At 50.1% G+C, this 15,229-nt stretch overlaps 1 protein-coding gene across 2 annotated transcripts in view; it reads left to right on the top strand.

Moving 5' to 3' along the window:
• Positions 1-14,429, top strand: part of Susd6 (sushi domain containing 6) — a 98,041-nt gene extending 83,612 nt beyond the window's left edge. For both annotated transcript variants that reach the window (XM_004624754.2, XM_023702528.1), the window contains exons 3-6: positions 3,793-3,990; positions 4,984-5,122; positions 8,488-8,909; positions 10,621-14,429. In XM_004624754.2, coding sequence (XP_004624811.1) covers positions 3,793-3,990; positions 4,984-5,122; positions 8,488-8,909; positions 10,621-10,646 — 785 coding nt within the window. In that variant the 3' untranslated portion in view covers positions 10,647-14,429. The remainder of the gene's footprint in view (positions 1-3,792; positions 3,991-4,983; positions 5,123-8,487; positions 8,910-10,620) is intronic.
• Positions 14,430-15,229: the final 800 nt, after the last annotated feature.

The following is a 15,229-nucleotide window of genomic DNA, read 5'->3' as shown; positions in this document are numbered from 1 at the left end:
CTTGGCGGGTGGGGTGTGGGAGGTACTGCGGAGTCAGTTTTTGCTATTGGAATTGTGATATTTGGAGGGTCTTTCTGTTGCCCTCAGAAAATGTAGTGGGCATTTAAATGGCTTCTGCCTCCTCTGCTCAGCTCAGGCACTCCCCCTCGGCTCCAGGTGCGTTGGGGGCCAGACCCTCACACTTTATTTTAAAGGGGCTTGAAGATTTGTTTCTTGGTTAACCTGAGCACTTTGACCGTGGGCCCTTTCCTGGAGCTTGTTTTACTGTGGGTGTTACAGAATGTTATAAAGTTGGTCTTGTTTTGATTTGCCTTTTCCTCCTGAAAGACTGCACTCTAAAACCACAAATCATAAACAGAAGAGAGCCAGTGGCTGTTCTGGTTGGTTTCTGAGGGGTGTATTAGGCCTTAGTGCTAGAGGTGGGATCTACCCAGGCCATCTGCACCCTCACAGCTAGCCAACTGGACCTCTCCTCAGGGCTCTCCACCCCAGCGTGTCCTGGGCTCACTGCAGGCCCAAGTGCCTGTGGGAGTGGGAGGCAGTGGAATGCAAAGAGAAGCTAGAAGGTTTCTTCCTATAAAGATAACTGCCTGATCTTTCTTTTTTAAAAAGTATATACCATTGTCAAGTCACATTTCTTTATCTTCCTGGGATTAAGACCAGAGCTTGAGATTCTCTCTGAGGACATGGAGTTGTCAGAGAGAGCAAGCTTGCTGTGCACATTGTCAGCCTCCTGCCCAGGATAGTGGCTTCTGAAAGCTCCCACGTGATTTTTTTTGCTATGTGGGTTTTGTGCACCCTCTCTGCTCTCCAGTGGTACTGAGAGGGCCACCTCCCATCAGCCTTCAGCCAAACTTTCTGTGCTGCTCTTGGGGGTGAGGATCTGGAAATGATCCTACCTCTTTTTCTCACATTTTTATCCTTTCTTTTAGGCTCTTTACTCTCCTCCTTGACTCTGGGAAGGCATCTTGTGATGCTGAACCTGACATACTTTAGTCTATTTCCTTTGTGTGACCTTGAGTAAACATAAAGAATTTTTTAAAAAATTTATTTAGTATAGGGTCTCACTACACAGATTGGACTCATAGTGATCCTCCTGTATTCAGCCTCCCAAGTGCTGGGATTACAGGTGCATGCCACCACCCCCAGTCTCAGTTGGCGTCTCAGTGTGCTCCTGGGGCGGGGCCCGCATGGCAGGCAGGGGATCAAACCCCGGCCCCTGTGTCTGTCTAAGCAGGCATTTTAATCTGCTGAGCTATTTGGCCAGCCTCATAAAAGAATTTTTGCCTTGATTGTGTTTTACCATCCTAGGGTTGCTACACTGCTGGCGTGCTCTGAAGAGACTCCTGTGCACCTCTGGTCCACCTTACATCCAGTTCAGCTCTGCTTGGAATGCTAATTTTCTTAAGAACCTTCTCTCTCCCTTTGAATGTAGTATGAGCATTTCCTGTTGCACTCACTCTGTACAGTGTTCAGTACTGCTCACATTTTTCACTTTGGGGGGACAAATTTTCCTTATTACCTAAATAGACGGTTGGATGTTCTCTGCACTTACCCTACATTTTCCTCCTTCCATGCATTTGCTTCAGACTGCCACTTCCCTTCCTGATGAAAGCCTGCTGCAGCTCCCCACAGTGCATGGTATCTCCTGCTCTCAGTTTCCTCCTGTGGCATACATCACATTCTTTGCTATATGTACTGGAGTAAGTTGGTGTGTGGAACTCTTGAGAGGGTGTGGAAGGGACTGGGGCAGTGCAGCAGCAGAGGCTTGCTTCTCACTGTGTCCCTCTGGAAGGTTTTTTTTTTTTTTGTTTTTTAGGATTGGACTCATAGTGGTCCTCCTGTTTATAGCCTCCCAAGAGCTAGGATTACAGGTACATGCCACCACACCTAGTCTCTCTCTCTCTTTTTTTAAGAAACCACGTATATACATTTTCCATGAGGCCTTTCTGGTAAAAGTATTTAAATAAGAAAATCCCAATCTTGGGCCAGCGAGATAGCTCAGTGGACTAAGCACCTGTGCTGCCCCCCAGGTGCACTGAGCTGGCCACCAAGTCCTGGCGTATTGGCGCATGCCTGTAATCCCAGAGCTGGGGAGGCTGAAAACAGGAGGATCACTGAGTCCGAGCTGCATAGTGAGACACTATGCCTAATACATAAAACAATAATAAATTTAAAAGGAAAACCTAATCTATAAAACATTATAAGAAAATATGTAGAGTATGCTTATAACCTTCAAGGAGGGAAAGTGTCCATGTACTGAACCAAAGTCCCAGACAGCATAAAGAAAGCCACCTTTTAGCATGTGTGCTTGTCATACTATTTGACTACGGATGCCTGAGGGGCTTATTTTTTTATCTTCAGAGCTATAACAGTATGACCCCATACATAGTGATCCGTAAATATCAGTTAAAGCAAAACTAAATTGAATCGCAAGTCTTTTCTTTGCAGACCTCACTTTCTTCACTTATAAGATTAATGCTAGGTAACCTCTGGAGTCTTGTTCTAAGGTTCTGTGGATTTGTGGGTTTCACAGGCAGAAATAGGCTCAGCAGCCTTCCTTCCCTTGGGAGCCTTTTCCCAGAGGACTGCACCTGGAGTGCTTCTGACTGCCTTTGGGAGCTGCCTTGAGTGCCTGGCAGGTGTCATGTCCAGGAAGTGAACCCATTAGACAGTTTGAGGAGGCTGGGAAAGCCTGTGACAGGCTTGCTGCCCTGAACAAACGAGGGAACTTGAGCGTGTAGAGCAGTTGTTGACCAGCTCTCTGAGCAACTCAGCCACAGCCTGAATACCTAGCAGGGTTGACCCTGCTTTTGTGCAGTGTGGCATTCTGGCCATGTGGCCCGATTAGAACCTTGTCCTTTGGGAGAACTGGAGTGGGGTGAGGGGCTTTATTTAGGCTCATCTTCTACTTTTCTAAAAGGCACTGAACTTCTCTTTCAGATCCCTGGACTCCCAGCTTTGTTGCTAAGATTTTTTGTTTTAGTTTTTGATCCAAGGCCTTGAACTCACTAGGCTGGCATTGAACCCAGGCTGGCCTTGAGCTCCCAATCCTCCACTCATGTCCTGAGTGCTGGGATTATAGGTGTGCACCACTGCATCTGGCTTTGTTAACAGTTTTTTTAAAAAATAGGCTGGAGGTAGCTCAGTATAGAACATGTGTCTAGCATGCCCTGGTTTTCATCCCCACCTCATCAAATAGATAAAATGAATTGAAGTGTCTTATCTTCCCATCTGCAGGTATACGCAGCTCGAGGGCAGGGAGGCATCGCCTTTGTGTTCCCCTGGTACCCACCCCAGTGTGCTCTGTAGCAGTCTAGATTGGCGGGAAGTATTGCTGCAGAGTCCTGGAGGGTACCCAGGCCAAGCGCGGACGGGAGCAAGCCAGTGCCTGATCTTGGACAGTTGGGCCCTACAGTGTAACTCCCAAGTGTCTGGGGCTGTTAGAGGAAGTGAGAAAAAATGATTGTCTGGTTCCGATGCAGATGTCTTTGTGGTACTCAGCGTGGTGAGTAGGGAGGGTATGATGGGTAAAATCAAATTTCCTTTGGAGACTGACTCCTATGCAATATAGAGGCCATTCTTCTGCATGTGGTGAGGGGAGGAAAGGATATGTAGGCCACATTTCCCTTCCTGTCAGTGACAGCCTCAGTTCCAGGTTGTCTGGTCTGCAGCCTTCCCAAGGGTTGGCTCTGCTTCTTACGTGTTCCTGTCAGGTTCTTCACAACAGCACTGTCAAGTGGAGACACAGAATGTTTCACCACGGTACCACCATCCTCTCTGTCTTTGCAGTGTGCCCCTTGCCCCCGGAACCAGAGAATGGTGGCTACATCTGCCACCCCCGACCCTGCAGAGACCCCCTGACAGCAGGCAGTGTCATTGAATACCTGTGTGCCGAAGGCTACGTGTTGAAAGGGGACTACAAATACCTGACATGTAAGAATGGCGAGTGGAAGCCGGCCATGGAGATCAGCTGCCATCTCAATGAGGGTCAGTCTGCAAATGAGAAGGGGGTGCTCTGGGGTTCGGCTTTTGTGCCTCTAGGAAGCAGTGCCTGCAGAGCACCCTTGCCTGTGCTGTGTGTAGCTGTGTTTGCCCTGCAGCCTCTCTTTGGGATTTCATGTCTTTGTGGAAGACATTGGGGTTGCTGGTACATGTCCCATTGTGTTCCACTGAGTCATCGAGGGGCTCTGTGTCCTCACCGAGATGTCCGCTTTGCTGTGTCAGGTCCCTTTGATGCTCAGGATCTTGTTGGCCTAGCCAAGAGCTGCTGACCTTTGACTGTCCTGCTAGCACAATGTGCACAGTGCTGACTGGGTAGTGTCTCTTTCATTCCATTTTTCCTTGAATGGAAATGGATTGTTTTGTTATGGAACTGTAGTCCAGCTGGACAGAGGCCCCCTCTTCCCTCCTGCCTCCTCCTGTCTTGCATGACTGGAAAATCCAGTGGCCTGAAGGGAAGTATGTGTCATGTGGTCATTTTTGTGCTGCATACTTTGGCTGCAAGACCTGAGCATGTTTAACCAGTGACACCCCAGAGAAGAGTAGGAACCAACCTGAGATCTACAAGCATAGCTGCAGGATGTTAGAGTTAGCCCTCCTTATGGGGAAAACCATGCTCAGACTCTAGATGGTGGAATGATATGTTCATTTTCATGGGTGATGTTCACCAGCCTGTTGCTGAGGGTTGGATCAGAGTGGTTCTTAGGCCAAGAGCCCTTGGGCTAATGAGTTAGGTTGATATCAGAGGGACCTCAAAGGCTGGAGGTGAGGGGAAGCTTCTATTTAAGAAATGGGAGAGGGAAACAGTGCCTTTCCTGGCGCATTGTGGTATATAGGCTGCTCTGTGTGCTTTTCTGAAGAGGCCCTTCTATGGGATGTCTCTCTAGGGGGCAGCAGGCAGGGGGCATTTGACTGCATCAGTTGTGGACCTGTGCTTGGTACATCTGGGAAGGGAATTCTGATGAAAGCTTGTTCCCATAGACAAAGAAACCCACACGTCCCTTGGAGTCCCCACGCTGTCCATAGTGGCATCCACTGCCAGCTCCGTGGCACTCATTCTCCTCCTTGTGGTGCTGTTCGTGCTGCTGCAGCCAAAGCTAAAGTCTTTCCATCATAGCAGGTAAGTGCTCCACTGGGACAAGCCACAGGCATTCCTGTGGGCTCGCCTTTACCTGGCTGGGAGAAGCTGGTGGCCTACAGTGTCTTCTGTCTGTGTGTCCTGGGAACCCAGGCGGGGAGAGCCCTGCCATGTTATGCTTGTGAACATGCCTAGCTGCTTTGCATACTTAGCAGAGCTGACATCTGAACCCAGATCTGTTGAGCTGCAAAGCTGTGGCATTTGCCTGTCATCAGGGCTTCTCAGAATGTGGTTCCAGGAGTAGCAATGTCCCTGGGAGTGGCTAGGGATGCACATTTGCTGTCCTCAATTCAGACACCAGAATGATGCTTTAGGGCCGAGGCTCAGTGCTGGGGTGGTGCCGGTGTGCACACAGGACTGTGTGGAAGGTCAGAGAATACCAAATTCTATAAAATGCCCCAGATTTGGAACTTACAGCAAGGAGCAGCCCAAATTTAATCTCTCTATACTAGTGATGGCAGACCTTTTAGATCTTTCAGAGATAATAAGCAGCTGGCTATGGCACACCTGCCCTAGGTTGGCCACTACTGCTTATGGTATATGTACAGTCCTTGAGCACTTGTTTGGAGGTTCTAGCAGGGGAGCGCAGCTACTCGTATACCCTTGACGGCAGAACGGGGGTCATCGTCCTCTTCAACCAAGCGTGCAGCTTCGGGAGGGACACACATGGATCGTTGAGGGAGGAAGGGAACACCCGCCTAGCCAGCCAGATCAGCCAAATCAACCCTGGCGATCAATGGGGTGACAGATGTCACAGCCGGATCGCCCTCATATCCTATGGTATATGTGATTTGTATTTTTGCCTTTTGTTTTGTTTGAAGGGATAGTGCAGTCATTTTTGAAGGTTATTGATAGAATAGAGAAAATTTGATGGGGTTTACTTATCGGTATTTCATCTCAGAGTTTCATTTACTAGTTATTGAAGGTAACTAGTAAGTTTATTAAAAGCAACCAGCTGATTCTTTTTTTTTTTTTTTTGCTTAACTTGGATAGAAGGGAGATTGATTTTTATTATGGATCCTACTTAAATTTTGTACCATGTATATGTATTATTTTTTAAACAACACAAATTTATTTTGAATAATGGGAAGTAAGCACATGCCACTATACACACTGCTTTCTCTGCTACCTTGTCAGAGTTTCCCTTCCTTCCCAAAACCTCCAAGCACTTTTTAAGGGCACCACTCTCTCATCCTCACAGTGTATACATTATTTTGTTTTTTGTTTGTTTTTTGAGACATGGTCTTGCTAGTCCAGGCTGGCCTTGAACTTATTTGATCCTTTGCCTAAGTCTCCTGAGCTCCAGGATTATAGGCACGTACCACTGTGCACAGAGAAAGCTGTTAGCAACGATTGTGAATGATCATGTAGCCCAGCGGTAGGCTGGTGTGTGCACCGAAGTGATGAACTGAGAGGACATCATCACAGGTGCAGTGAAAATTTGACCTCAGTCTGATCTTGAGGAGACAATAAATGCATCCAGATTGTCAGTCATCCCACAGCTGGCCTGGAGTCCTGTAAAAATGCCAGTATCATAAAAGAAAAATGAGAGTAGATTGTTTCAGTTGACAGAGATGAAAGGGACTAGACAGCTAAATGCAGCTCATGATCCTTTATTGGATTCTGGGTTGAAGCAAAGACTACAGGTGAAATGAATACAGTTTTTGGAAGCTTGTATTCCACGGCCATAATGTTATGTTTCTGGGGTATAATAAGGCTAAAGTTATGTAGGAGTGGAGGTGCGGAGAAAGATTGTCTACATAGTACCTCAGTTCACTTTCACCTGGCTCACAAAGAAAGGTGTAACAGAAATGGTCCCCCAAAAGTGTGTGATAGAAATATAGGTATGAGACAAAAGCCTAATGTCCCAAGAGAGCAGGGAGCAATATAGCCCGAGGAGAGCTGCTGTCTCTCACTTGTAGACCCAAAGGCTGCAGATAACAGCTTCTCCTGCTGGCACCCTGTTCTTTGATCCCTTGCTTGGGATGCTATTAGCAAACACTTGTGTGAACCTAGTTTTAGGCAAATGGTAGAAGTCCAGAGAGAGCAGTTTGTGTTCACTTACGTAATCATGCACATTCCTGAGCCTGCCTTTAGCTCTCAATAAATGTGAGATGCTTCTGAGGCTCTGGACTCACTTCAAGAGAGACTAATCTCAGTGAGACCTCTGAAGCTGTATTCATCGGGTCTTCTCGTCGTTTCTTTTGGCACTGACTCATAATGTACAACAGTGTCTGTGGGAATAAGCCTTACAAAGTGGGTAAAAGAAGTAGAGACAAATGTATTTGCACACACACTTTTATTGTGAGTCTCATTCATATATGTAGTTAGAAATTGTAGGACTACATGGTGGCATTAGAAGATTCGGGTTTAGTAAAACTGTTAGGGGTACAAAGCAGAAGGAGCAGTTTCCATGCAGTCACTTTAGTGAGGCATGGGAGTGGCGGTCTAGGTGCAAGAAGGTGGCAGCCTGTAGCCTTGTGAGATTTCTGGCCTCAGTAGGAGTCTCACCCTGTTGTCACCCTGGGAGCAAACCAGTGAGCTCTATGTCAATTTGTCTATGTATTCTTCACTGTATTTGCATAATAATTCACATACAATTTTAAGTTTATTAAGTTTTAAGCAAAGTGGTTGAGTCAAAAGAACAAAATTCTTCTGACCTCCAGCCCAGAATCCTATTTCAAGACCATAGTCCCCTCTGCCTACCAGTCTGGAGATACCCTTTGTATACCTGAGTTCCCACTGAGAGCGTGCAGTGGAGTGGTTTTAGCATACTCATGGAGTATGCCTCCACGGCTCTTCTTCTTTTATCCCCTAGCTGAGCTGAATGGGTGATTCCATGTCTAGGTCTGGAGGCTTCTAGCTTTGCACAAAGTTAACGGCATGGTCCCTGGGAGCGGCTGGGCCTGGGTTCAAGCCCTAGGCCCATCCGTACTAGCTCTGTGCAGGTGGCAAGTTCCTTGACATCTGGGCCTCATCTGCATTTTTCGTGATTTGCAATCTAAAAGGCCACATGAGGACTCAGTGTGCTAAGGTGTTTAAAGCACTCAGTGCTGGGCGTGCCATGGCACATACTTAAGTGCTCAAAAGTGATGACTTTTAGCTGTGGTAGCACAGGTCTGTAGTCCAGCCCCACCAGGGGCCTATATGGGAGGATCACAAGTCTGAACCCAAACTGGGCAATTGAGTTATTTAGACTTTTCTCAAAATAAAAAATAAAAAGGCAGCAGAGGATGTGCATACAACCTGGTTTCAACCTCAGTCTTAAAGAGGGAAAAGAAAAGGTGGCTTTTGCTGGTATAATGCTGTTTACTTATCTGTGTTCATTTTCCTTTCCTCCCATCCAGGCGTGACCAAGGGGTGTCTGGGGACCAGGTCTCCATCATGGTGGATGGAGTGCAAGTTGCACTGCCGTCTTATGAGGAGGCTGTGTATGGCAGTTCTGGTCACTGCCTGCCCCCTGCCGACCCCAGAGTGCCCATTGTGCTGTCTGAAGGGGCTGGGCCCAGCAGTAGGAGCCTGCCAAGGGAGCAGCAGGGCCAGAGCGCCTGCTCTTCTGTGGCTGGGGAGGAGGAAGCTCCAGGCCAGTCTGGACTGTGTGAGGCGTGGGGCCCCCGGGGCTCAGAGACTGTGATGGTGCACCAGGCGACCACCTCATCCTGGGTGGCTGGCTCAGGGAGTGGCCGGCCAGCACACAAAGAAGCCACAGACTCAGAGAACAGCGACATACAGAGCCTTTTATCTCTCACATCAGAGGAATACACAGACGGTAGGTGGCCTGTGACAAACAGAAAGCCCTAGCTATTTGGAGTTCTAGCTGGGAGTGAGGAAGGATGGTGGGCTTTTCTAATGATTGGTGTGCTTTGGGCAGAGAAAGATAATATTCAGGTTTTTCCTGTAGAGCACCATGTAGGCCCTTGGGCTCTCCATAGAGAAACTTTTCATTGTTTGGAAGTATTGATGGTCTTGGACACTATACATGGCCACACACAGGACAGTGCTAAGTAAAAGATGGACAGTTGAAGGGGGTTGGGCAGTCCCACACTTACAGTTTGTAAGTTCCTGAAAGGTCAGCAATGACAAGGAGGCCTGGGTTATACCCCAGAGAGAATCCCTGTGTCATTCTAAGCGGACTGTGCCAGGTCCTGTACTCGTCGGTTTCTGTGTGTCATCTAGTTACCGTCTCAGTTCAACCTCATTGAGATCCTGTAGGGTACCTCTTTACCATTGTCCCCATTTAGGGAAACTGAGACCCAGAGAGGGTAAGTCCCTTGCCTATTAGTAAGTGATTGGGCTGGGATTTGAAGTGATGACTGATTTAAAAACCTGGAGTGCTGTGCTGCCTCCCAGGTGACTCCAGTTCATGCATTGCGAACTGGCCATAGAACGACATTTCTGCCTCCTGACACTTGTGCCTTTGCTGGAGTCTGGAGAGCTTAATCCCAGGCTTGACTCTGTCACTTTAAAAAAATGTCTTTAAGTGATATCTTGGTGCAGTTCAGGATATAGACTAAACCCGGACACTTCTGTTTTTGACAGTGATGCCTTTTATGCTCAAGAGAGCCTCCCTGAAAAGGCCCAGAAGGACCACCCTGCCTCCTGTGTGTGCTGGGCACGCAGAGGAAAGCTCATAAATACAGCTCATGCATTGCCTTCTTTTTTCTCAGTTGGCAAGAGCGATGGCAAAGGAACTGAACAGCTGCCCTCCCCCCCGTTAGTGCTGTGTGCCCATGTCCAGGGCAAACGGCAGCCCTCGTCCTCCGTGGGGAGCCGGGGTGTGCCCTGCTCTTCTGGGCTGCCTTGCTCTGTTCCTTACAATGAACAGTTGTCTTGGGGAGCCCAGCCTGTGCTGCGGCTGAAGGAGGTTTCAGGAGTGACACAGGAAATAGGAAAGATGTTCTCTGCTACATGGACTGTCAGCCAACTAGAAACTGTGGGGGACCCACACTGAAGCACTGTGGTGGAAGCAGGGATTGTAGAATTCGCATTAGGATCAGGGGCTGAGAGCAGTACATGTGCTTCAGTGAGTTTGTAGCAGGCCAGGCCGGAGCTGGCTGGGATGTGAGAGGAAGGCAGGAGACTTGACATGTGTCAACCCTCCACCTCCTGTGACAGACTGGGAGACTAAAACTCAGGGAGTAAAAGTGATTTGTCCAGGGTCATGCAGTGGGCAGGTAGGTTTGAGGAAATGGTGCGACTTGAGCAGGGCGTGGTGACTTCATAGGGAGGGGTTAGGAGAGAGATGGAAGTGGCAAGGCGGGCAGAGTAGAGAGAGAGGGTTTGTGTTAATGGGGACGGGAAAGGTTTGAGTGCCCTGCTGAGCATTCAGATCTTACTACACAGACAGGGAAAGATGAGCTAGAAAGGCCTAAAGGAAGAGAGAATTTTTGACTCCCTAAACATAGGACATTTTGTTCCTGTGGGCTGTGGGGAGGGTCCCATGGGTAACGGCTGTGCTTGCCCACCCTGTCTTCCTGCAGATATCCCGCTGTTGAAAGAAGCGTGAGGGCTGCCGCCCACCTCTCCTCTCTGCGAGGTCTTCTCTGTCCCTCCTCCTGCTCCCTGTGGGCTTGAGCACCCTGTACTCCAGCCATCCCATCTGGACACCTGAGCTGCCACCTGTGTGCCCGTGCGTCTCTGAGGGCCTGCAGGCCACCTCTCTGGAGACTCAAGGAAGATCCTGACCATCTGCCTGGACAGCTGGAGCAGCTGGCTCCTTGCCTGGTCCAGCCTTCCCATCTGTTGGGATGGATTTGAATGTGCTGGATTGGACCCACCCTTTCCCCAGCCTCTGAGCCCCTTCCAGCCAGTGCTGTGGTGGCAGCCCTGCAGCTGCGAGGGGCAGAGCACCACTGGGTTTACTTGTGCCTTCCCCCAGCCCGTCTAGTTTCCTGGTCACAGCCTTAGTGGCTGCAGCTCCTGCAGGCGGAGGCCTGGCCCGCTGCTGTGCTCCCCCTCACCCCCCAAGAGCAGAGCCAAGAGTGAGAGCCTCTGCTGCTTCAGTGGGCCCCTAGGTTGACATGGTGGCACATTTCCTTGGCTGAGAATAGAGAGTTTAGAAAATCATGCCACAGCCATCCCCGCACCTGCTGTCCAGCTCAGGTGTAGGTTCCTGGCCCTTTGCAGAGTTTCCAGCAAGAGTCCAGAAGATCCCAAGGGAGGAAAAAGGAGATGCCTGGTAGTGATTGTCTTCCTAATATGCAAGTTCTCATGACCTGCTTCCAGCATTGCACCTTGGCCTTGGTCTTTTCTGTTCCTTGGGTAGGAGGCGTTGCTTGCTACCTCCTGGGCTTCTTCCCAGGCAGCTCTGGCTGCTTTGCTGCCCACAGGGCCTGAGGCACATCACCCTAGTAGTCCTAGGCCCACCCCAGGAGTTCTCGGGTGCCACCCAACACTTGCCTGGCCACAGGCAGTCTGGGCAGATAACTGCTTTCTGGGTTTGTGATGAGGGAGGGGAGGCCGAGAGGCACAGACTAAGTTCCTGGGCAGCTGCTGGCGGCTCCACCCAGTTCTGAGGATCCTCCTCACCGTGGTCACGTGCCTTAGTAACTGTGCCAGGGAAGCGGCCTGTTGCATGCTGCACCTCTGCTTTTCTCCTGCTGTCCTTCGGTGCCCTGCACGTGCTATGGCTGAGAAGCCACTGCTGTCTTCCTTGCCCTCCAGGGAGGAGTGAGGAAGGGTCCCCAGCATCCCTTACCTTGCTGGCCAAAGTGAGTGAATGGCTCCCAGGTCCCGTGGACAGAGCCTGCGGTGTGGACGCTGAGCCTACAGCCATGGCGTGTACCCGTAATCTCTCCCGGGAACCTTCTTTGTCCTGCGGTGCAGGTGGGCAACTGGGAGCTCCGCAGGCTGCGACCTTCAGGCCACAGACGTGGCATTAAGGAATGTTTGCTTTTGCTTTTGCTTTCTTTTCCCTGAAACACTGGGGCTGGGCAGTCTCAGTGCCGCTGTTGTTCCTCTGTTCTTGCGAGCACCTCTGGTGCCAGCAAAGTAATAAAAAGCCCGGTTCAGGACTGACCTAACAGGGTTGGCTCCAGGCGCGGGCGGCTGTAGCTGGTGAGCGTGCTGCTCCCAGGCCGCTCCTCTGCCTCCTTGCTCACGATGCACTTTACTTCCCCGTCACACCTGGCCTCCTGCTGCCCCTCATCTCCTTTCCTCTCAGGGTAAGGGTACTGCCCGCTGTGCCTGCTGGCCACCCCCACACATCTCCCATCCACACGGAAGCCCATCTGTTGTGCTGAAAAGCAGGCAAGCAAAGTTGTACGTAGGGAATGGGTTGGAGAAGGTGCCAGAACTAGAAGGCTGAGCCTGAGGGAGGAGACACAGCCGCCACAGTTACTGGCATGGGCCACCTAGTGGGGGTCCTAAGGCCCCAGCTGCCTTAACACGTGGACCCTCTTGGAGGCACAGCGGTGCCCTTGTCTCTCTCCAGGAGAGGTACTGTGAGAAATGTGGCAGCAAGGCTGAGTCTCATGGCTGAGCCTTTAGCTTTTGTTTTTCACTCTTCCAAAACCAAATTCTGTTATAGAATATCTTTTCTAAATAGAAGAGCCTACCCTTCTCTGTGTAGTTGCTCTGGACTTTTGCCCCCTCTGTGCCAGGTTTGTTCTCCTGATACCTCCTTCCATCTCACCGCTGCACACACTGCCTGGGGCTGGACCTGCCCACTGATCAGGAGAGTGCAGGGCTGGAGCAGGTGGACGGCTCAGAGGCGGCCCTTCAGCACCCCTGGGTATGCAGGTGCTCACGCTGGGCACACGCTGGGGCCTCTGGCTGGCGGCTCTCACATTCTCTCCCCCAAGGCAGTTTCTCAGCTCCAGCCACATGCTGCTGTTCCTGGGACTTCTGAGCTTTGTTCCTTGTGGAGGGATTGGGACTTCAAGCTGCCTTGATGTGGGGCTTGGCTGTAGAGACAGTGGGTAGCCCCCAGCAGGCTGTGAGGAGGGCACGGGCAGGTGGGCGCTGCAGTGCCACCCATGTGCAGGACACCTACCTGCCCGCAGGGGCCACACTGAGGGACTTTCAGAAAGGATTCTTTTTCTACTCTTGAGCTAGCTCAATGCAGTCTGTCTGTCTGTCTGTCTGTCTGTCTGTCTCTCTCTCTCTCTCTCTCTCTCTCTCTCTCTCTCTCTTTCTCTCTCATCCTGGTGATGTTCTAGCAACTTCTAATTTGTGGAAATCAGAATATGGTGGAAATCACTTAACCTGTCCATTGCACTCATGCCTTAGTTCAGCAGGTAGGCTCTGTCTTCTGCATTTCTGTATTTTATGTGCTGTATTTCACTGGGTGTGAACTGTGAAATGGCTGGGTCCTGGCCACTGTGAGTTTGGTTTTATAAGACATTTCAGTGTACATTCTAGAAGCACTCCATTTGCAAAGAGAACGTAATCTTATCTTTCCCATCCATCTTGCCCTCCTTGTCCCCCCCCAGCTTTAAAATTCTGTGGAGAAGCCAGATCACAAGAGAGACAAAGGTATATTTTTCCTGCTTCATGAGTAGTGGCACAGGACAGACAGCCGTGGCCCCTTTTCTCCCTGGCCACACGTTTACTGTGTAACATTGCTGCCTTCCTTTTGTGGGAACATTCTTGCATAGAGAATGAAACGCACTGCAGACGTTTCTTGGCCCTTGCCCCCCCTACTCCCCAAGGAGCAGAGAGTAGCTAGGACGGAAGTGGCACGCAGCCGTCACGACTTGCAGTGAGTCCAGAGGTGCTTGCCAAGGAGAGCGAGCTAAGAGCGTTTCGTGAGGCCGGCTGGTCTCCTGCAGGGCTTGGAGAATATTTTGCTTGGCAGATGTTTGTACTGAATCTTGCAGTAGCTACTTCCCTGGAGAGGGAAAGGTGGCAGACCAGCTTTTCTGGGATGTGTCTCTTAATTTCCTTGAAACCCTAGTAGAATTTGGAACAAAACCCCCAGTGTTGAGCCCTCTGCCCAGCAGCCCAGCTAGTGGAGGGTGAGGGGGCAAAGCACTGAGATCGGCTCGCCTGGCGGGGGGCAGAGGTGGTCTGGGGTCACGTGGCAGCACCCACCCTTGCCCTGGCTTCTTGAGGCTGTCACACCACTATGGGATCCTCTGCAGAATGGTACTCACGTAATGGCTTATAACAACACATGCATAATTGACTCTGTGCAGGATGTCACTCAGATCAGTTTGGGTTTGCTTTATTTTATATATATATATTTTTTGGTATCCTGTACATTGCAGCGGGTGTGAAGATAGTATTTTAATATTTGTACAAAGTTTAATTTAATTTTAATTGTTCTATGTATATAACTGCATTTCTAAATAATAATAATAAAAAATTCTTATGAAGGTATTTGTGAGAGATGTATTCTTTTCAGAAAGTTTTTGCAGAAACCCTGGATTGAAAAGAGCATCCTTGGCCAGGCATGGTGGCGCATGTCTGTAATCCCAGCACTCGGGAGGCTGAGGCAGGAGAATTGCTGAAAGTAACAAAGTGAGTTTAAGGCCAGCCTGAGCTGTACAGCAAGACCCTATCTCACAAAGACAAGAAAAGAAAAACATCCGTGGAAATTGTTGCCTCTTTTCTTGGTCAGGAGCTCACACAGTGCTGGCCTCTGGGAGGTGGATGTTCTGGTCGGGCCTGGAAAGAGTGTGGGACATGCTGGGAGGGTCAGGAGTGCTGCGGCCCCGTCAGTGGCCCAACCTGGATAAGCGTGGCACAAGAGCTGTCAGAGGGTGCCCTGGGAGGCAGAGGCTTGGAAGCTGCAGTGTGAAGGATCAGGCAGCAAGGTCAGGCCGGGTGCCACCCGTGTGGGTGCCAGAGCACAGCAGGCACCCAGGTGGGTGTGGTGCTGTAGTGCTTGCCTGTATTCCCAGCTTGGTGGGAGGCCAGGTCAGGAGGACTGCAAGTCAGCCCAGCCCTGGTGATCTAATGATTCAGCAAGGCCTAATCTTGAGAGGAAAAAAAATCTGGAAGAGGGTGTTGGCTCATTGTGAAACCCCTGGCTGTCCCCAATACTGAAGGTAGCCTCTTGCAGAGCAGAGCAGAGTAAGCCAGGGCAGAGGACCTTAGCAGCAGTGACAGTGTAAGGCTAGAAAGCCACACCAGTGGTTCATTAAC

The sequence above is a fragment of the Octodon degus genome, unplaced genomic scaffold (genome assembly GCF_000260255.1).
Source record: "Octodon degus isolate 3935 unplaced genomic scaffold, OctDeg1.0 scaffold00007, whole genome shotgun sequence".
NCBI classification, from domain to species: domain Eukaryota; kingdom Metazoa; phylum Chordata; class Mammalia; order Rodentia; family Octodontidae; genus Octodon; species Octodon degus.
This window is presented reverse-complemented; position numbering and strand designations above follow the sequence as displayed.